Source organism: Lissotriton helveticus, chromosome 2_1 (assembly GCF_964261635.1).
Source record: "Lissotriton helveticus chromosome 2_1, aLisHel1.1, whole genome shotgun sequence".
Taxonomy (NCBI): domain Eukaryota; kingdom Metazoa; phylum Chordata; class Amphibia; order Caudata; family Salamandridae; genus Lissotriton; species Lissotriton helveticus.
In genome coordinates this window covers 138,715,683-138,737,363 of record NC_136059.1, presented here as the reverse complement: position 1 = coordinate 138,737,363, position 21,681 = coordinate 138,715,683, and the positions used below count along the sequence as shown (strand labels likewise).

Here is a 21,681-nt window from a genome sequence, read left to right as displayed (position 1 = left end):
GCTGCTCTATGACAAAATATTGTAATGCAGCCCTTTATATACAAAAAGTAGTTTTGAAGGAGTTCAATATGATGGTGAGAGCTGAGAGAAATCAGAATGTGAGACTTATATTTGCTGGATTGTATGGGAAGGTGTAGGTGCAAGAAATGAAGGTGGATTGATATTGTCAATATGCTGATATGTCTTCTATATTCATTGACTGAAGAAGAGTTAAATGGGATTGCATGTTTCTATTTAATGAGGAAAAGGGGGTACATGCAGGGGATTGATATGGTGCTTGATGTTTTGCCATATTTAGGCTAGAGGACCTGTTAAACTAGCACAATTAAGTAGGGACACTTAGGAGATATGGGAGCTTCACCTAAAGGTATCGCAGAGCAAAATGCACATAAAGTAGCAGATTACAGGGATTGTCACACACAGCACTATTATTGGAACGCACTGCTTTAGGATGCTGCAGCGTCCTTCAACCTACGGTTAGCATCTTCTAGCTTATGTATGATGTCTGGTAATCTAGAAAAGACCAGGATTGAGTAATCTGCACTATTTTCAACCAATGGGCGTAAGGTCACTATTATTTCATCCAAGACTCCCAGCAGATCATCAAGTGACCCACTGAACTCAGCGAACATGCTTGCTGCACCGGTCTTGCCAGCCAAGATGCTCAGCAAAGTGGTGCATTTCCTCAATGGGATGAGGAAGTTTTTCAACTTTTGAAACGACAGCCTTTCTGAGTTTAAGTCCCGTTGGAGGGCTTTAATGTGTACGGTGTTGGCTGAAATGGTCCTTTCGGTGTGACGGATTTCCTCCCTGTAGGATTGAAGCTCAGATTCATACTTTTCCACAGCAGCCTTGTATATGTCCTTCATACGTTGAGCTTCTCTAGCTTCTTTAACAGCATGTTCAATGGCTGCATCTGCTTTATGGATTATGATAGCACCTAACAGAAATGGGAAAAAAGATTGCATGTTTATTGGCACACTGTAACACTGAAGTGTGTGAATAATTATACATGATAAATTATGAGATTATTCAGGCCATGCAATTATATATAAAGCATGTTATTGCAAATTTGGGTACGAGGAACCTTCTTTAAAAGATAAAAGATTTCATGGTTTGCTTCAAAGATAACATGCTAACTGTTAATATTGGGCCTGGGTGGATTTTTTATTTCTGCCAGTGGAATTTGGAAATTCTGCTTTACTTTTGTTATGCCTAATTACTGATAAATTCTGCTGCTCTACTGGTGCAATCACCCAGCAGTGGTTGGTTTCTAAACAGGGCTCGAAAAGGGAGCAGTCTCTCTACGTTTAAATAAGTTTAATCTGCTATGTGTTTTTAAAAATAGAGGCACTGTTCCCTCTTCCAGCCCTGTTTAGAAACCACTGACTGCACTGCAGTGAATAAGACAGAATGCACTGCTCTGATTACTAAACAGCACAAAGTAGGGGAGGGGGTGCCCTTATAACCCTCAAGTGCATGGTCTGCACCATAAATCATGTAAAAAATAAAATAATGCTCTAGCTGGAGGGAAGTATACAATGTAAGAATAAGGTCACTTTGTATTTGTGGCTTTTAGCGGTGATAGCTCACCTGCCTTGATTATTTCTTATTGAAACATTGGATGTTACTAAACTTCAATGCAATGCTGGGCAGCAGGCAAGGATTCTGTACTGTACTGCTTTGTGGGAAATGGATACAGAAGAAATGGTCTATATTTACAAAGATATACAACATTTCTGCTCTCTTCTTGAGCTAGTACACTTTGTGTAGCTTACAGCCATGGTGGAAAGCCATGAATCTTAGTGCAAGGGCGTCTGCATTACAGGCAGGACTGCTTCTGTGCAGAACTGGTAACCGTGCACAAAACAAACCTGTATTAGTGTGAGCTTGGTGAGTTTATGTGAATATGTCTTTCTGTGTGATATGCCGGTCTATGTGAAAGTGTGTGTTAGAAGCCAGGGACCAGATGTGCGCACATTTTGCGTTAAGTTTGTGTTACTTTTGTAAACACAGACTCCATACACATTCTAGGATGGCAGTTCTAAATCAATGCAAAGGACGAGTTGTTGCATTAATTTACATCAAAGGAGTGTTCAATGTAAGGTGCATGGACATTCCTGTGCATCCACCAATGGATTCATATCAACCCAGACGTGTTTAAATGGATTTACACCTCCACGAGACTGGCATTACGAGAGACTTATTTGTGTTTCCTCCTTTCCACCTCCCTGCATGTGTGCTGCAATTTGCAGCACCCACAAACCAAGGAAATTGCACTAACGCATAGTTTATGGGCAGGAAGGAAATCCTTACTTAACAAAAAACTAACTTCCCCAAAACTCACTTACCCATATCCTAGAGTGCAAGTGTGCCTGTCTTGATGCTGTGCTGCAGAGAGAGTGACAGCACATGGAGCCTGCATTACGGCGCCAATTCTTTGCAGATATGGCACAGTTCAGCTCTCACCAAAGACAGCGCAGCAACTTTTTATGTTGCGCTGCGTTGCAAAAAATCCTTGAAATTCTGGCCCTGGGTTTTTATCTGAGTGTTGTCAATCAATCAATCAATCAATTTAAACTTATAAAGCGCCTGGTTGCACAAATCTGTGCGTCCCCGCGCTGCGACAAGGTCCCAAAGACAAGGAGAAAACAGGGAATAAATCAGACAATTGTCTGTGACTATATGATATGCATGTGTGTGTATTATTTCTTTTATGACATTCAATGCGAGCCAAGAGCAATATATACCTGCTATTGATCCAATTATAGGAACTACTACCAGGGCAAGGCCCACATCCCTTTGATCCTCTGCAGAGTGCCATGCTCGAATCGCGCTGTCTAGAGCATTATCTACATTCTTGAGGGCATCCTTTGCTGCTTCTAGTTGCTGTGTGGCAATGGACTCCTGCCCTTGCTGTCCAGAGAGTTTCACTTTAAGATCTTGTTCTCGAGCTAGTAGCGCCTTCTGGTCATCATTCAGACGGTTTATCACTTCTAAGCGCTTTTCCACATCTGCGCTCAAAGCTCTAACTTGTGCCAGGGATGACTGTTCTGCCTTTGACATACTTCTGTAAGACCACTCTAGGGGTTGGCGAACATTTTCAATGCCCTGCTCTAGGTCGGTGCTGGTCAGCAAGGTTTCAGCCACAACCATCAAGGGTTTTAGGCCATTCACAAAGTATGGCAGAACAGCCTGTTCATAACTCTTGTCTGTAACCGCAATGTAAGCCAGAACGTGACCTGGAAACACTGTACCTTAAAGGGGAGAAGAGAAGAACAAAGGTTAGAGATCTGTCCATGATGAGGCAGTCGTGTTTTACAATATTTTTAGATGGGGAGGATGTCAGAATACAAGAATACTACTGTACAGATTGAGAATATTTTACAACTGACAAAACTAAGACATTTCAGGCTTCAAAATAGTGCTGGAATGAAGGGGATCCGTCTGGATCTTGGATCTGGCAGCTATTGCAAGAAAAGATTTGGTTAACTGTAATATATGGGGTTACTCCCAATAAATACTCCACACGTTGTTGCTGTCTAACTGTATTTATTCACTTTTCCCTACCTAAAGAGCGCCGAGCCGATCTGCCGTTTCTCTCGGCTTTCGCGCCTCTCATGCGCGATGCGCGCGCAGCCACAAAATGGCCGCCAGCACGTCACGTCGTTACGTGACGTGCGACGACTAGAGCGCAACACCACATATCTCCCCTTTTTCCAAACAATGAAACTGTTAACTCACAGTCCGCTGTCCATGTCAAAGTCTCGAAATCTTGCCGGTTTCACCACCGCTCTTCCCCTTCGGGTCAGTCTCACCAGAGTGGACAGAGTCTCCTTTTCTTGAGTCTATATGCCCGCTCCTCCATTGCCACGCGTGGCTGCGCTTCCATCTCGTCTCCTCATGTCTCTTTCCCTCTCAGCCCCCTGGATGCTGTCGTCAGCTCTCTCCTCCTGCTGTTCTCCTGTTCTCTCGTCCAGTTCCACTTCCGCTTGCTCCTGCTCCGTGTTTCCTTCCTCCATGTCTTCTAGGTCTGCTCCACCTTGGTCCCATCGTAGAACTCTGTTGCATCTTCCCACGCGATCCTGGGACCACACGTTTCCATCGCTTAGCAGAGCCGCTCTGCCTAACACTTCCGTGACCTGCATAGGCTTACTGTACTTGCTATCTCCCTTTCTTTGTAGCGTGGCCAACTTCACTCGCACCCATTCGCCTTTTTCCAGACCTGTCTCTTTCACGTTTCTTCGGTTGTTGTAGTGTCTCGAGTAGATGGCTTGTGCCTTTTCCAAATTTGCTTGCACCACTGCTGGGGACCACTCGCTCGTTATGGTTTTTTCCTTCCATACGCGGTTGTCCCGAGTGAATGGTTCATGACCCCTCTAAATCTGGAAGGGGCTATATCCAGTCCTTGTGGGGGTGATTCTGTACGCCCATACCATGTGCCACATCTCCCTTTCCCAGTCTTTGTTGTTGGAGATAGCTGCCTGGACCGATCCCATCACAACTCTGTTAAATCGCTCTACTAGTCCATTTCCAGCTGGATGGTAGATAGACGTGTGTTTGGCTAGGATACCATTCCTCTGCATGAAGTTGCTCCATTTTTCTGAACTGAATTGGGGGCCATTGTCGCTCAGGATGGACTTTGGGATACCTTCCCTCACAAAGGTGTCAGACAGGAACTTTATGATGATCTCTGTATCCATCGCTTCATCTACTCTCAACTCTGGCCATTTCGAATACCTATCCATGAGGACGCACACATATTTGGGGACTCCGTGTACGTCCAGGATCGGGCCCAGGATATCCACTGACAACTCCTCCCACAGATTCTGCGGAGGGTCGAATTTTCCTATAGCCGGGCGTAGTCGTTTGAGTGTTTTATCTGCCCCTTGGCACTGTGAGCATTCCCTGACATGTGTCTCGGCCCTTACGTCCATTCCTGGCCACCAGTAATTTTGCTTGGTCCTCAGCTTCATTTTTCCTATCCCCAAATGTCCTTCGTGGAGCATGCTTAATAACTTGGGGATGATGTCTGCCGGGGGGATGACCTTCTCCCCCCTGTACACGAACACTCCTTGGTCGTCCATCGACAACTCCTCCCTGACCTCGTAGTATGGTTTGAGGTCCTCACTGGTCTGCCTCTTGTCTGGCCATCCCTTTGTGATGTATGATTTCACTTCCTTTATGGTCTGGTCTTCATCATACGCTTTTTTCCACTCTTGATTTCCTATTACTCTTTCCTGGTCTTCCGTGAGTGCCACCAATTCTTCCATTCCTGCTTGGTCTTCCTCGTTCCACTCCATGGCTGCCACCCTACTCAGATAGTCCACCACTCTGTTCCTGCTGCCTGGGATGAATTCTACATCATATCTGAATTCTAGCAGTTTTAGGGTCATTTTTGAGATCCTGGGCGTTGCACTAGCGTGGCTGCTGGACGTTAGTACTTTAAGTAAGGGCTTATGATCCGTTTTCAATTGGAACCGTGTGCCCCACAGGAATTGCCTGAATCTGGTCATTGCCCACACGACTGCCAGCATTTCTTTTTCTATTACGCTGTATTTTTTTTCCGTTTCGCTCAGTGTGCGGGATGCAAAGCTAAGTGTCTCCATCCTGCCTTGACCTCGGTCTTGCATCAAGACAGCACCCAGCCCCTTGTCACTGGCATCAGTGGTAAGTACTGTCTTCCCCTGGGGGTCGTATCCTTGGAGTGGTACTGCCCCTACCACCTCCCTTTTGATGACTTCAAATTCACTTTGCGCTTCCTCCGTCCAGCGGAACTCCGTACTGTCTCTCGTCAGCTGCCTCATGTGATGTGTCTTGGTGGCGAAGTGCTGCAAAAACTTGCTGTAGTACTCCGCCATGCCCAAAAATGATCTGACCTCCTCTTTGTTGGTGGGCGGTGGCGCTTCACAAATAGCCTTCACATTCTCTGCTTTCGGGGTCACTCCCCGCACCCCTATTTCGTGCCCTAAGTAGGTCACCGACTCCATTCCTATCCTGCACTTGGTCCATTCTGCTGTGAGGCCCTTGCCCTCCAGGATCTTCAGTACCTTGCTGAGTTTCACATCATGGTCAGGTTTGTCTCGCCCCATTACCAGGATGTCGTCCTGAAAATACCGGACACCCTCCATGTCTTTAAACAGTTGGTGCATCAGTTTCTGGAACTCCGCAGCCGCCGAGGCTAGCCCGAACGGCATACGGCGGAACTGATTGCACCCGAATGGGGTGATGAACGATGTTAATTTGCGGCTCTCTGGGTGTAGTGCAATCTGATGGTAGGCTGAGGTCAAGTCTATAGTGGAGTACCACTTGATTCCCCTGGTCTTGGCCAGCATTTCCTCGATTCTAGGCAAGGGGAACTTCTCCACCACAATGTTCTTGTTCAACTCGCGCAGGTCAACACACAGCCTGACCTTCCCACTTGGTTTCATAATTACCACCAATGGCGCTAGCCACTCCGCACATGTGATAGGTTCAATGATCCCTTTTTTTTCTAAGTCCTGTAGCTCTTCCTGTACGGCATCTCTCACTGCCAAGGGCACATTTCTCACTTTGTGGGCGACTGGTACCGCTTCCTCCTTCAGGATTATCTTGTGTGAGAATTTCTCCATCCTTCCTACCGTGCCTCCGAATACTTTGGGGTACTCACTCTTCCATTTGTCAAGATCTGGCCAGGATTCCAGTTCGGTGAGTAGTATCTGTTCTTTTCCCCCTGGATCCAACTTGATGCCCAGGTCGCCTTGGTCCAGCCATCCTAGCACCGAGGGTCCTCTCTCCGATATGTAGAGCTTGCAGAAGGCGGAACGGCCTTTGAACTCAAATTTTAATGGTCTGAATCCTGCCATGGGTATGCGGTCCCCATTGTATGTGACTGGGCGGATGTCCAGTTTCTCCAGTTCTGGGCCTAGATGTGGTGCGAAGCTCTCATTCCACACTGCTCTCTGGACAAGGGTGTATGGCGAGCCCGTGTCAGCCACTATGCTTATCGGTACACCCCCTATCGACATTTCCAGTACAGGTTTCGTCGTTCATCCGCCATTCACGCTCAACACTTGGTCATAAATGCAAAGTACCGTGACAACGTCCTCCTCTGTGCCTTCATCTTGTTCTTCACTTTCTTGGCCAATGTATTTCACCATGCCTTTAGCAGACTTCCTCCGACACACCTTCTCATAGTGGCCCACGATGCCACAGTACATACATTTGGCGCGGAACGCAGGGCACTTCCTGTCGTGTGCCTCATGGGACCAGCTCCCGCATCTGTAGCATGACTTCTTGTTGCTCCCCGCCTGTTTTCCAGTAGGACCCGGGTTGCCTAGCCATTTGTAGGGCCCCTTCATCGACGAGCCTTTGTACTTGTTGTCTCTGCGGGGCTCTTCTTCGTCAACTTTGTTTACCATGGTGCTGGGCGCCATCTCTTTTTTTTGTCGCCTCCGCACACCTGCGCGCCAACTCTGCCCTCTTAACTATCACCATCACTTCCTTCAGCGTGGTGTCCCCGCTGGCCCACAGCTTGTCCTGCACCGCAGTGCTCGTGGTGTGCATTACCACCTGATCCTTGATGAATTCTTCTTCCCATGTGTCATATTTGCATGTGGACGCTAGTTTCTTCAGGGCCGCCACGTATTCCTCTTTTGTTTCACCTGGGCGTTGTTTCCTTTGTTGGAAATTGAACCGGTCTACTGATATGCACACTGCCGGCCTGTAGTGTTCGTTCAGGTCATCAATGGCGTGGGCATACACATCGTCGTCCGTGCTTCCTCTTTGTTTAGGCACTAGGCTTTTGTCAATTCTGAGTCCTTCCGGCCCTAAGTTGAGTAGTAGGATACGTTTTTCTCTCTTGGGGTTGAACTGTTCCTCGTTTTCGTCTTCTAAAACCCCTATGAAGTTGTCAATGTACTCTCTCCAGTCCTCCCACTTCATTAGTGGTTCTCCTGGTCTGGGCAGGAATTCCACTGGCGCCATCGCGTATCCCGCTTGCGCACTCATCTTCTCGCTTTTGATCGTGGGTTGTGTGTTCCCTTGACTTCTGGGACTGCCCGGTGTGTTATCTTGCTCTTGTTTATCAGATTGTGACTGGGGACTTTCTGTGTCTGCCCCCTCGCCCTTTCTTAAGGCAGCCAGCGCGGTTCTCCTCGTTCTGCAGTTTGCTGTGTGATCTGGCGCGCTTTGCTTTATCTCTCTTGGGTCTATTCACTCCACCCCTTGCGACTTGTCTTTTCCCTCTGGGGTGGGTTGGGCTCTGCCACGCTCTTTAGGGTAGGTACCTCGTGTGGTAGCTTGTTGGACTCTCTTTGACCATGTGCTTTCCTTGGCCGCCAGGCACCGTTGCCCTGCTTCCTGCTGGGGATCTTCTGTCCACCGGTAATAGAGATGTTTCCCTTGGTGTGTTCTTGTTGCCAATTTTGTCCCCTATGGTGTGCAGGGGTTCAGGATCCCATCCTCATCGCCATTGTAATGTATGGGGTTACTCCCAATAAATACTCCACACGTTGTTGCTGTCTAACTGTATTTATTCACTTTTCCCTACCTAAAGACCGCCGAGCCGATCTGCCGTTTCTCTCGGCTTTCGCGCCTCTCATGCGCGATGCGCGCACAGCCACAATATGGCCACCAGCACGTCACGTTGTGACGTGACGTGCGACGACTAGAGCGCAACACCACATTAACCCCAGTGAAATGTGCCAAATTTGTCCTGGTGCCGACATCAGGGCACTTTCAGCAGGGGGTCACGGTGTGTGCTTTGCATTCAGAGCAGGTACCTGCAGGGTATGTGGAAAGCCTCTTGATTTCAGTTCCAACTCGGCCCCACATAAATGGCTGAACTAAGAGGCCAGTACCACTATTTTGTTTGAGTTTTAGGGCCACATGTACGAATCATTTTTGCAGTTGGAAATAGCCGATCGGGCCAATTTTGAAGGAACCAATGCTTTTATATATGTAAAAAAACACAAGTTGTGATTCAAAAACACATTACTGAATCGAAATATGTGTTTTTCATTTGGTATTTGAACGGTGTATGTTTAAGGCTTCCCTTCCAAAAAATTAATCTGAACGGGATGCAGGAATGTTTACGGTCACAAAACATTCATATTTTACAAACTCCTTAAAGGAGGTGGTAAACTATTTGCAAATGAGAAGGGGTGCCTATAGGACCCCTTACCTTTGAAAAAGAAAGCATATACTTTTTAAGACTTGGCACTGCCTACTCTTCTTTTTTAAACAGATCCTGTTTCTATTTAGGAAAAAGGGGCTGCATTTAAAAAAAATCTTTATTAAAAGTAATCACAGATATGATGGTCTGTTGAACCTAGCAGCCACCATCCCTGTGATGGCTGATTCCTAATGGGTTGCATATTGCGACCTACCTCTTTAATATCCAGGATTTTATTGATATCACACTATGTTCTATTATCTACCCCTGCTTACCTCGCTAACCAAATATATGTATATTACCTCTTCAACTTTCTCATGTATCCATCTAATGAAATGTACAGCGCTCTGATACCCGCTAGGGTCATGTTCGTGCTATACAAAACTTTATAAATAAATGAAGAAAATAAAAATGTTAAACACATACCCCATTACAGAGATCTGAGCCTAAATCCATAATTGTTTGCCCCCACGACTTTTCAGTTTAAACCCAGCCATATGCAAATAAGTCTTGACCCAGTTCCACTGGCGTAACAAAAATTGAGGGGGCCCCCTGCACGGTATGCCGAGGGGGCCCCCTGGAGCTTCAGGCCCCACTGCACCGCGGGGGCTGCAGGGGCCTGTGTTACGCCCCTGCCCAGTTCCCCATGGGAACACCCCAGCATGAGCTGCCAGGTCGAGGCCCTCCCTGGCCTGGAAACAAGCATCGTGGGATGGTTTAGGGGCATCACCCCTCTTTCTTGAAGGGGCATTTCTAAGCTATGAACAACAAATCCACCTTTAACATTATGAGTCTACTCGATTGCAAACCTTTATTGTAGACTTAGGAAATGTCACCTATTTCTCAATGTGAATTTATGGGAAGAGCAAACCTCATAGGTAGAGGGACAACAAACATGAGTATTCTTTACTATGTGGGAAGATAGCACATATGTTTACCTGTCCTTCTTTTCACAAACCACTTACTTTAACCCTTAAGACTTACCCCAGGGGTGTTCTAGTGATAGTGAAAGGTCCCTTCAGGTTTGGCCAGTGGCTTAGAAAAAGAACATAAATGCTATGGTGCACACACAGACCTGCAGTGGCAGGCTTAACACATGTTTAAACACACCATAGATACAAGTACACACCCACACAGGCCTGACACATATTTAAAAACACCATGTCAACACAATTTCCTAACATGTGCAGGAAAGGCACACGCCCTTTCACACTGCAACTGCAGTGGGGAAGTGCCCAGAGCCCTCAGGACACTAAAGGAGAATCAACAAAACCCTGATGGTGTCCCATGGGAACACATGACCTCCTAGGTAGGGGAAACCCACATGGGTTTTCCCTACTTAGGAGGCATGGAACACACATGGGTATCTGCTTTGTCTTAGCCTACCACTTGCTGCACCCCTCAGAGCTTCTACAAGAGGTGCTCCAGTGGTAGTAGAAGGCCCACTCAGTAACGGCTAATGAGTTAGAAATGCCACCCTGAGCCTAAATGCAATTGTGCACCCACAGATCTGTACTGGCTAGCATGCAGCATGTTTGAAAGCCTATTCTTGTGGGTGGGCCAATCAGTGCTGGGGCCTGCTAGCAACCAGCGCGGAACCTGCCTAAGGTATGTGGTATACGTTTTTACAGAAGCTAAACCAATCAGGTAAGCACCCCTTCCAAGTGGGTGTAGGAAGGGCGTGTGCACTTTCACACTGCATTACAGAGGCAACCTGGTACCCACGCAAGTGGACGTGTAAGCTGACCTCTCCCAGCTCAGCCCACAAGCTACAATAGTATTAGGACGGAGAGGTGGACGCGACTAAATAAACGGCGGCTGGTGGTCGTTGCAGGATGCTGAAGAGGGTGCTGAAGCATATTGGAGCAAACCTGTACTTTTGCGCATTGGTGCAGTGGATGTGTTGAACCGGACGTGGGCGCGGGCGGAGCACGGCGGCCACCGCTGGTGACCTTTTCTTTGTGCCGAGGGACGTCTAGAGTGCTTCAAGTGTGCCTGGAGCGGTGAATGCGGAGAGTCTCACAGGCGGTGACGTGGAGGCAGGCTCTCCCTCGTTGGAGCTCTGATTGCTCTGAGTGCTCACACCGGTGCTCACACCGGTGGCGATTTACGGGAGGTACGGTGTTGGGAGCGCTGAAGACATGCCGCCGAAAGGAGTAAGGGGAAGACCCGGAGTCCTGGAGGAGCAAGGTGCAAGCGGCATGGGTGAGGTGAGCAAGACAAACTTGGCCAGCCTGCTTAAAAACGCTAAAAATGCCAAAAATGACTTGGAAAACATTAAAGTAAAAGGGGGTGGCGCTGATAAAAAAAACTATGCCTGTGATTTTCTCTGCTACAAAGAACAAGTCTAAGGAGAAAAACGTGCAGTCTACTGCTGAAAGTGAGTTACAAACACCAGCCCTCGGTGAAGCAGAGATGTTCGTATCAGCCGTAGGTGTTAGTGGGATCCTGAACAATAATGCAGTAATGGCGCAGGTTTGCCCCAGTCTATTAATTGAGGCTGATATGAAGCCTTAAACCTCCGTGATTATTGATGCAGACATTCATAACTTACAGCATGGCAGTAACGACGGTAGTAAAGGTGGTAATAAACTCAATCCTGTTATATCTTCAGGAGGAGGTCAAAGGCAATTACAGGATGCCGAATCCGGAGACTTTTACTCTATGTCTGTACAATCGTTATCTTCATCCTGCGAGCTTTACAGTATGCCCAGCAAATGAATATGACTGGCGGGAGCGCTCACAGCAGTGTTTGCCTGGATGATTCCATTGACATGGCTGAGGGTAGCTCTCACAAAGTTTGTAAAAAACCTGAAACGATAACAGATAATGAGGGCGATCACGGCCGCCATTACCAAGTTGTGGTTGATTCTGCAGAACATTTGGAAGATGAAATATCTTTATCATTGATTTATCAGTCAATAATGTCCTTACATGAGGAAACGAGAGAGGAGAGCCAAAGAATCCAGAATCTGTGTCATAAATTGCAGAACTCTGTTCGTTGGCTGGCTAAATCACAAGCTGATTTTATGTCCAGATTCAATGAGGCAGAATCTCAGATATCGAACCTAGAGGACGAAGTCGCACAACAGAAGGTTGTGACCGAGTCATTGCAGGCAATAAAGGAGGACACGCAGTGGAAGATGGCTGATTTTGAAAATCTAGCACGCAGGAACAACTTGCGAGTTTTACAGATTCCGGAAGGAAAGGAGGGGCAGGATTCTCGCAAGTTTATAGTTGATTTATTTAAAAATGCATTCCCAGAGCTAAGTAAATGGGATTGGGATAGGGAGATCGAGAGAGCGCATCGGTTCCCTTTCAATAATCGGTTGCGTGCTGGACAATCTGGTGGACAAACTGATGATTGCATTTCTAATTTCTTTTAATAGCTTTCTGACCCGGGAGGAGGTTTTTAAGTTGGCCCGCCCCGATAAGAAGAGAGTAGGTCCTGGCTTTGAGTTTTTTGTACGACCTGACTTTTGTAGATACACTATGGAGAACCACTGCCAGCTTTGGCAGCTAATCACGCCGTTTCAGGTCAAAGGGGCGCAGGCCTACTTAATGAACCCTGCAAAGCTGAAGATTGTCTTCCATGAGTGCACACGTTTCTTTACAATTGGGGGACCAGCTAAAGAGTATCTGAATAGTATTTAGAGATATAGTGTTAAGTGGTCGAATAATGGGCGTATATATATCTCAGATTATGTGTGTCCTCAACCTTTCTTTCTTCTCTTATTTACCTTTCTTTTTTGAGATTAGGATTAACAGATGGTGATTATTTCCATTTCTTTTTTCCTCTATCTAAAAAGTAGTGTGAGGTGCTTTGGGTCGGAGTTGGCTTCTCTCTGTCCCGAATGGAGGAATGTGTGGGTGGCTTGTGGGCATGGGAATGGGATCACGGCAGCTGACATCTGCAGGACCATAAGTCCTAAAGCCTTGTTAAAGGGAGGAGGGGAGAATGAGGGAGGGGGTGTCTGGGAGGGTGGAAGGGTCACGGTGTTGGGGCAAAAAGGGGGGAAAATTCATAGCTTCAGCCAGGTAAAAACTTTAAAAAAATGGAAAATGTATTAGGAGGGTGGTGTGCATTTTGTTATATAAAAAAAGGGTATTTTGCTACCAATTGCAAATTTAACTTGGCTGTTCCATGGTTTCTAGAGGAATTAAAATATGCTCCCTAAATGTTTCCAGCCTTAGCAACATTAATAAAAGAAGGAGGATTGCTGCCGAGCTAAGCAATATTCACTGGGATCTTGTATACCTCCAAGAGATGCATTTGCCATGGAGTAAACGTCACTTGTTATCTGATTTGGGATTCTCTGTAGTTGTTGCTTTGCAGCAATCAGTAATTATCCGTGGGGTTGCGATTTTAGCGAAACCCAATGCCTACATGTTTAGGCGAAGTTTGACAGGTAAACTTGGTCGTTAGGCCATAGTTGAATTTGCTGGGCGAATCAGAAGTTTTACTCTATGCACTTTTTATGGATCTAACTTAGCATTGGCGACAATTTTAGAAGAATTAAATATAGAGCTTGCAATGTGGCCAACCCCATTAATTATTTGTGGAGATATAAATATTGATTTAACTAATCAGGATTTTGTGGGGCCTAAAACTTATAGAGGACGAAAACCTCAGGTTTTTAAGGCTCTGTATAATGTACTAAAGGATCACGGGTTGATAGATACATGGGGTAAACAATTCCCAGCCGTCCCAGGATATACTTTTTTATTGTTTTCCCCATTAAAAAATGGTGCAATTACATTATTTTTTTTTAAGTAGGTGAGGGCGGGAATGCAGAACTGTCCTATAATTTCTTCGGATCATGCCCCCATTGTATTAACAATGACAGGCTGGGGAGAGCCTGTAGGATCCAAAAATCTTTCCTTTGACCAGAAGCTATGTGTTAACAACAATTTTACTGATCATATTTCCAGGTGGTTAATGTACTTTTTTGACAATAACAGGGACTCGGCTTGTGTTGTTATTGTATGGGACACGTTCAAGGCTTGTTCCAGGGGTGAAGTGTTGAGTTTTGGGCTGTCTCACCAAAAAAACCTCAAAGGGTAGTTAGAGGGTCTTTATTCTGATCTGAAAAGGGCAGAAGAGAAATTGACTCAGGGTATAGCACATCAGAGTAGTATCTTAGATTTAGAGGATGATGTGGCCAAAAAAAGGGCTAAAATAAGGGGAGTTTGGGACAAAGAGAATGCAAGAAAATACTTGATCTATAGAAAGCAATGTCATAAATATGGGGAGGCAGTTGGGAGATGTCTTGCCCTCAAACTGCATATAAATGAAGCTACCCGCCCTATTACAGGATTAAAGAATAGTGCAGGGATGTTAAGTTCTGACCCGGAAGGGATCTTGGCCATTTTTCATCAGTTTTACACTAATCTTTATACACATCAGCAAGGGGGGGCAGTAGGAGTAAAATTCATGCAGACTGGGGCTTTTCCTGAACTAGACCCAGAGGCGGCAGCTCAGCTTGACACCCCAATCACTATGGAAGAGCTAGAAATTGCAGTTAAGGCTCTAGCAATGGGGAAAGCAGCTGGCCCTGGAGAGATATACAACCTTTTTTTGATCATTTGAAGGAAATGATGTTGGCAACGTTTAGGGCAGCTCAAATGGGGTTGGCTCCTAAATCTTGGGATGAAGCTACAATTGTTGTTTTTAGCAAGAAGGGCAAAGATCCAGAGCTACCCGGCTCATATCATCCTATATCACTCTTGAATTGTGACAGCAAATATACTCCAAAATCTTAGCTAAGCATCCCTCTAATGTAATTGCTTTGTTAGTATCGCATGGATATATCCCCGGGAGGGGCACAGTGTCACATATCAATATTTATTTATTTATTTATTATTACATTTCTTAAGCGCTCAGCTACCCGTAGGTTTCCCAGCGCTGATAAAGTGATTACCTTGGTTGATATTTTTCATGTCGAGAAGCGACATTTAGGGTTAATTCTATTAGACGTAGAAAAAGCAATCGATCATGTGGAGTGGGATTATTTATGGAGATTAATGGAAATTGTGGGATTTCGGAAATGTTTTATGACCGCTCTGCAGGTTCTGTATGCTACGCCAGTAGCTAAAATAGCGGTCATGGGATCGACTTCAGAGGTAGTAAAAATCACTAGAGGTACGAGACCGGGATGTCCCTGCTCCCCTTTACTTTTCACTTTATATATTAATCCTTTTGTTGATATGCTTTCTAGGAGTCATATGATTAAGACCTTTTTTGTATGTGATATCCCCCATTAAGTATTTTCATATGCAGATGACATTGCGGTGATATCTGAGAACCCGGCTACTGCACTTTTAGAGATTGAACGGTTAGCACTTGAATTTGGTCAGGTGTCGGGTTATAAGCTGAATGTCACCAAAACGCAACTTGTATGTACAGATAATGTTGCACTACACGATTCCAGAGTGGTCGCTGAAGCTACATACCTGGGTGTAAAAATCAGAACATCAATGACAGAATAAGTAGATGCTAATTGGGGGGCATTACTTCGTAATATTGCAGATTCTTGGGAGAGATGGGGTAGGCTACATTTTACCTTTATAGGTCGAGGGAACATTTTAAAGATGAATGTTCTTCCGAGGGTATTATATTTATTTAGATCTATACCACTTGAAATAACGCCAACTCAACTGCAAAACTTACAGTCACTTTGCTCTAAATTTCTTTGGGCCCCTGGTAAAACTTGCCAAGCTATTAGATTTATGATGCTTCCAATAAGGGTTGGCTTAGCAACACCTGATTTTGTTTTGTATTAATATGTTTGTTTTTTGCAGAAAATGTCTGTATTATTGATTGGAGAGGATGTCAGCACCACCAGAAGCACCTTCAATGTTTCAGTTAATTTAAGGATCAGAGGTAAAACGATGTTTGTTTATAGAAATTGATGGGAGTTATTATAAAAGGACTAGGTTTAAGGTCTTGGAAGCAGCTGTTAAAATATAGAGGAAAATACGTAAATTAACTGAGCTAGAAGGCCTACCATATTATACTCCTGTGAATGCTTCAAAATTTCTCCCAATAATATTTTGCGACAGGGTGGCCGTTGGTTGGAGAGACAAGGGTATATGTCAGATAGGAGATTTATATGTAGAAGGGGGACTTATTAAGCAGTATGAAGATTTGACAAGGCAATATCATCTGCCTCACTCACAATTGTTTAAGTTCCTTCAAATCCGGGATTTCCTTACTCGTAGAAACTTGAATCCAAATCCCCTTATTGAGCCCATCAAATCTCAAGGTGAAATATTATCTTCATTTAAAAAGGATGACTTGGAGAAACATAATGCACAATGGGCTGTGACACTGGGAGAAACCGAAACTGATGTATCAATAGAAGATGCAATTGCAAGGTCGAATGAAGTTTTTTTATCTGCAAATCTAAAAGTAAAAATTTTCAAAACTTTATTTAATCTATATTACACTCCTGCACGTATGCACGAGTGGGAAGATCGTTATGATGGTAAATGTTTTCGATGCAGGGGCGATAATGCAGAGAGTGTGCATATATTTTTTAGTTGTGTTAAACTGAATACGCACCTACAGGATATTGAAAAGTATTTATCAATCATTATTGGGTCACCACTTAATATTAAATCTGCCTTAATGCTTTTAGGGATGGGGAAAGTAGTCAGCAGAGGGAATGCTTTTTATAAACATCGCTATTTTTTCTTTGTAGCAATGTTTATGTATAGCCGGGGACTGCCTTTGTCCCGATCCTCCAATGTTTGAGGTGTGGCGTGCTAAAATGTATAAATTAGCCAACTTAGAATTAAGTTTGTACTCAATAAAGGGGGCAAGAAAACGAAAATTAGGAATGTATATATGGGAGGTTGTGTCCGCTCACATGAATGCATGATGTAAGGCCTCTGTGTTTATCTGTTTATTTTATATCTTGCTATCATTTTATTATTTTTACTATGGCTGCAATTCTTGTTTTTGCTTTATCTATTATTGTTGAACTGTGGAAATAAAATATATTTTAAAAAAAACAAAAAAACAGTGAGAATATGCCCAGAGTTCTCAGGCCAAAAAGAGAGAATCTGCATAAAACAGGAGACAAGTCAGCAAAACGTTTTAGGGAAATCATCTAAGATGAGGCATGTCTAGCAGCAACAATTCTAATATCTCAATTTAACAAAATTCAGCGCAGCAACATTGCTTACAGTGATGTTTGACATCACTTCTTTTTAAATATGTCCTTTGCATTGCTTTTTCACATGAAGCGTACCATTCAATCATAATGCAAGTGACTGCAAGGCATAACTCAAATAGTCCACATCAATTGTATGAAAGATACATGCTCTACACATGGAAGAAAGTATGTTCTGCCCACTCCTGCTCCTAGAGTTTGACCTTTGGTTGCAGCTATTCTTGACAAGAGTTAGGTACCGGAGTGACACATTAATGATAGCAATTCATAAAAAATGATTCAGAACTCATGAATGGATTTACTAATGCTTTGATTCATGAAAATACAGATTTTCACATGACTGGGCAGTGTACTTGTTAAAGGACTGATTAGGCTGCCCAAAGGAAACTGCATGGATTCTGCTCAGGAACAGAACCATGCTTATGAACATAGAACTTTAATAGATAGGGACTGAGTCACCATAGCACCTTAGTACCATGACCACGAGTCCAACTAGTTATAGTGTTTTACTTGCCCTCCTAGTCAAATACAGAGGAACAAGTTGATTGACACTACAGAACAAGACACTCCTGACACTCGTCGGGATCGCAGTGACAGGACACCTCCTTTCCCGTACACACTCGTACTCATACTCAATTAAAAAAATGAAGGAGTCATGAAGGAAGATTGAAATGTTTATTTAAACTATTGTGCTTTAGAAGGCAGTATATGTGCCACTATAAGAAAACAACTGCCTTTGAAAAATACAATCAACATAGTCAGTAACCCATATGTTATGGAAAGCCCTGTTTTATTATAACACAGATTAGCCTAACCCACCACTTCTACAGAAGCAAACTGATTAATCAGCAAGGATCTCTGGGATTAGTAGCAGTCCCGGTGCCTTAGCATACATAGATGAACGTTCTACATCTCAGATACAACCTTGATCCTATCTCAGAACAAATCACTCTCCATGTGGGTTTTAGATTACTGTGCATACCCATATGACAAGGTGTACACGTTCCTAGAAACAGCTGCATATCTGTGTTGTGCCTAGGTGTTAGTGCCTGTCCACAACATAACAATAAAGGACATTGGTGTTTGACCTTTGTTGGCTGTGTTCAGACTGAATCCCAGGAAAGAACAGAAAGCAAATTCAACAGCCAGTGGTTCTGTGTTGAAATAAAATATGGCACACAGTCAAATGTGTTTATATAAGACCGTGTGCAACACAAATACGGCCTGTGTCCTGCATAGTTAGGCTAAAAGAGAAAGCTAAAATGGGCCACGCACTAAACACATGACAGAGCACTCATATTATCATCGGTTTCTAGGCATTCAAAGACTTCTAGCAGGCACATCCCCATTCCGGGTATTGATAGAGGTCAAATACAAGACTAAGTGAACTTTCAAGGTGGAAAATGGGGCAGGAGAATTTCCAAAACTGGTGGGCTCAAGGGAGCAGGAGGAGGAATGGATTGGGGAAGTGTGCTCTACCTGTTATACCTGTGTCATGATTGTGGACAGTGTTTGTATCTGCTGTGTCTGTTAAGATGTTGATGCATGGGTAGTAGGAAACTGGGAGTCTTTGAAACATTTATCTTTTTATTTTGAAGTTCGATATAATGCCCACCACACCATTGAAAACAACCAAGCACTTGGCATAATCTATGATAGAGCATGTAAAGAAGCACATTCAAGCTAAATGCCTGTGGATCATCATATTAAGTCCATCTAAAGCATCTGAAGCGGGTCCCCGGTCTATTTCCCCCAGTGGCATGCAAGAGCCCCAGAAGGCACTCACTCACAGAGTCCATTAGTGTTTTTTAGCCTGTTCCCATTATTGTTAATTTTTAGCCCTATTTTTAGAGGAAGTTGGCTTGTGCTGTGAAGGGGTTGGTCACGAGGAGAAGAAGAGCCCCCTCCCCTTGCAGGTACAGCAATGGAAACTTGATAAGGGAGCAAGGATGAGCAGGGAGGCCGAACATGGTGCTGAGAAATCACTTTGCAATTCACTTCTCAACAGTCTGCAGACTTAGAAAAATAAGAATGTAGATGAAATGGATAACAAACAGTAATAGAGGTGCAAATGAAGGACCTGCAAATGTATAGATTTACATTAACATGTACCCAGTCAAGATGACAAAAGAGTGGGAAGAGCAGCTCCAGTGGACGCTGACAGAAGACTCAGAATCCAGTTTATGTAAAGGGGGTGTCACATCGGTCTCATGCCCACTTTTGTGCTGAGTGGACTATATTATAAGAGCTCTTTCATCACCTTCTTAAAGGTACTGTTACCATGTTTTTGTTCAGTGTGCTGGATTGTCTGAAATGGGCTAGATTTACTGTCCTTCCAGAGTAGGTATTTGACCAGATCACAACCATACTCGAAAGAGAGGGAGGGAGGATAATAGTCAAGAGAGAAAAAATATATATGTTTTTGTGCATCAGGCTAGATTATGTAAATCAACACTTTGTACAATTATACTCAAGGGAAATGCCATCCCAGGGAATATGTTATATGAATTACAAAGTAATATACCAGGACATGCTTGTTTAGAACAACGTTTCAGGTTTAACACTTGTTAAAGCAAAAGAAGATATCTCTGAATATAGGGGCTCATTTATGAGCACTTGACACAGTGCAGCATATCACCTAGCATCACTGCACTGTCAGACAGGAAAATGTTGTTTTCATGCAGGAAAGGATAACTTCATGTCCAAAAACAATCCTGGGAGGCAGATTCCTCTTTTTAAGTGTGCTGCAGAATTCATCACACAGAAAGATGTAGAAATTAGGAGAAATAGAGATGTTTCTCCTTGTTATGCCTCCACTGGGAAGGTGTAAGACTTTGGTGCATCCCCAGGTTTACAAGTTCTTGTAAATATGGGGATGTGTCAACATCCATGGGAGTTGCATGAGAACGTCCAGTCAAAGCCCATAGAATTCCTTCCTAGGGCAAAGTAACACAACACAGCAATTTGCACTGTGGTGCATTACTCCGGATTTGTGAAGCCACTCAGAGCCATGTAAAGTGGCTTGAGTGGTTCTATAAATCTGACTGAGAGTGTTGCGTCACACATGTCCCATGTGGCATGGTGCAAATATTACACCACCCTCTCATAAATAAGCCCCATATTTTTGTAAAACTAACCAGCTTATTTTCCACTGACTATTTCTCAGCTCCCTATATTCAACCAAAGTCTTTTCATTTATTAAATAAATCATTTTACCATAAACAAATATGTGATTGCACTTTAATGTGGCTACACCAGAATACAAATAGGTAGAATGAGCGGGCTTTGCAATGGTCTATGATTTATAGGGTTGGACTGTTCATCTCGCGTGTCCATCTAGCACGGTTAATTACCTGGTGTTTAATCCCTCTGGTGAGCATTCATAGTTACTTATGCACATTTGTGTGACATCTCACATGTGAAGTCACTAACCTGTGATGACAGTAAGAAGAAAGGAACAGAGATGTGTGGAATCCATGCCTTTGCTTTGTTTCACTCAGGTGGAGGAATCCCAGCTCCTGAAAAACAGTCAGAACATAATTTTTAACTTAGGTTAAAGATTCAAGCAGTAGATTCTTATATGTATACACACATATAAATATATATGATATATATATAATTTTTCCCCCAGCAAAGCCAGTCCGGATACAGAGAACTCTGGGACCTGTAGTTTTTCCATCGTGCTGCAGCAGGTATGCTGACATGTGATCAAGGGGAGGTGCTCCTCGATGAATGGGAGCACACCAGGAGGCAATTAAAGGTGTGGGACATCAGAGACTGTGTTCTAAGTGGCATCTGAGGAAGGCGCATGTTGCGCCGAAATGCATTATGCCGCATTGCTCTCATTAAAAAGCCTCCAACAGGTTTCCCCTGTGTGGCTTCTCACCTTTCTTCAGCGGAGGGGTGCTACCGTGGATATATGTATATATATATATATATATTCACTGAAAAAACCATAGGTTTCAGGAGTTATATAGTTAGGAATTAGTTTTTAAAAAACCTTTGAAATTCACTCAAAAAAACTATAAGTTTTAGTGGTGTTATAGTTAGCTGGACATTTTACTCATACAAAACCAATGAAATTGCTCCTAATTAGTTAGTTGTACTAACTATATTTCGCGCACCCGCAATCCACTGCTGATGATGTCACATATTAGATCATTCATGACATGGTCAGTGACATCACTGATGACATCTCAAATGACATCACTGATGACATCACTGATGACATCATCCAGTGAATGTGGTTTGCTTTGTTATTTAAATATGCATTATATATAGCAATTTACATTGAAGAATGAGTGGTTATATATAAATGAATATTTGGATGGAGGATTTAGTAGCAGTGTA

General features: G+C 44.0%; 1 protein-coding gene across 1 annotated transcript; it reads right to left on the bottom strand.

Moving 5' to 3' along the window:
• Window positions 1–446: 446 nt before the first annotated feature.
• On the bottom strand, window positions 447–20,851 carry LOC144820079 (uncharacterized). The gene is made up of 3 exons (XM_078677732.1): window positions 20,764–20,851; window positions 2,751–3,257; window positions 447–940 (listed from the first exon to the last, which is right to left on the bottom strand). Exons 1-3 carry the CDS (start codon window positions 20,807–20,809, stop codon window positions 447–449), a joined length of 1,047 nt encoding a protein of 348 aa, XP_078533858.1. The 5' UTR covers window positions 20,810–20,851.
• Between the last annotated feature and the right edge of the window lie 830 nt (window positions 20,852–21,681).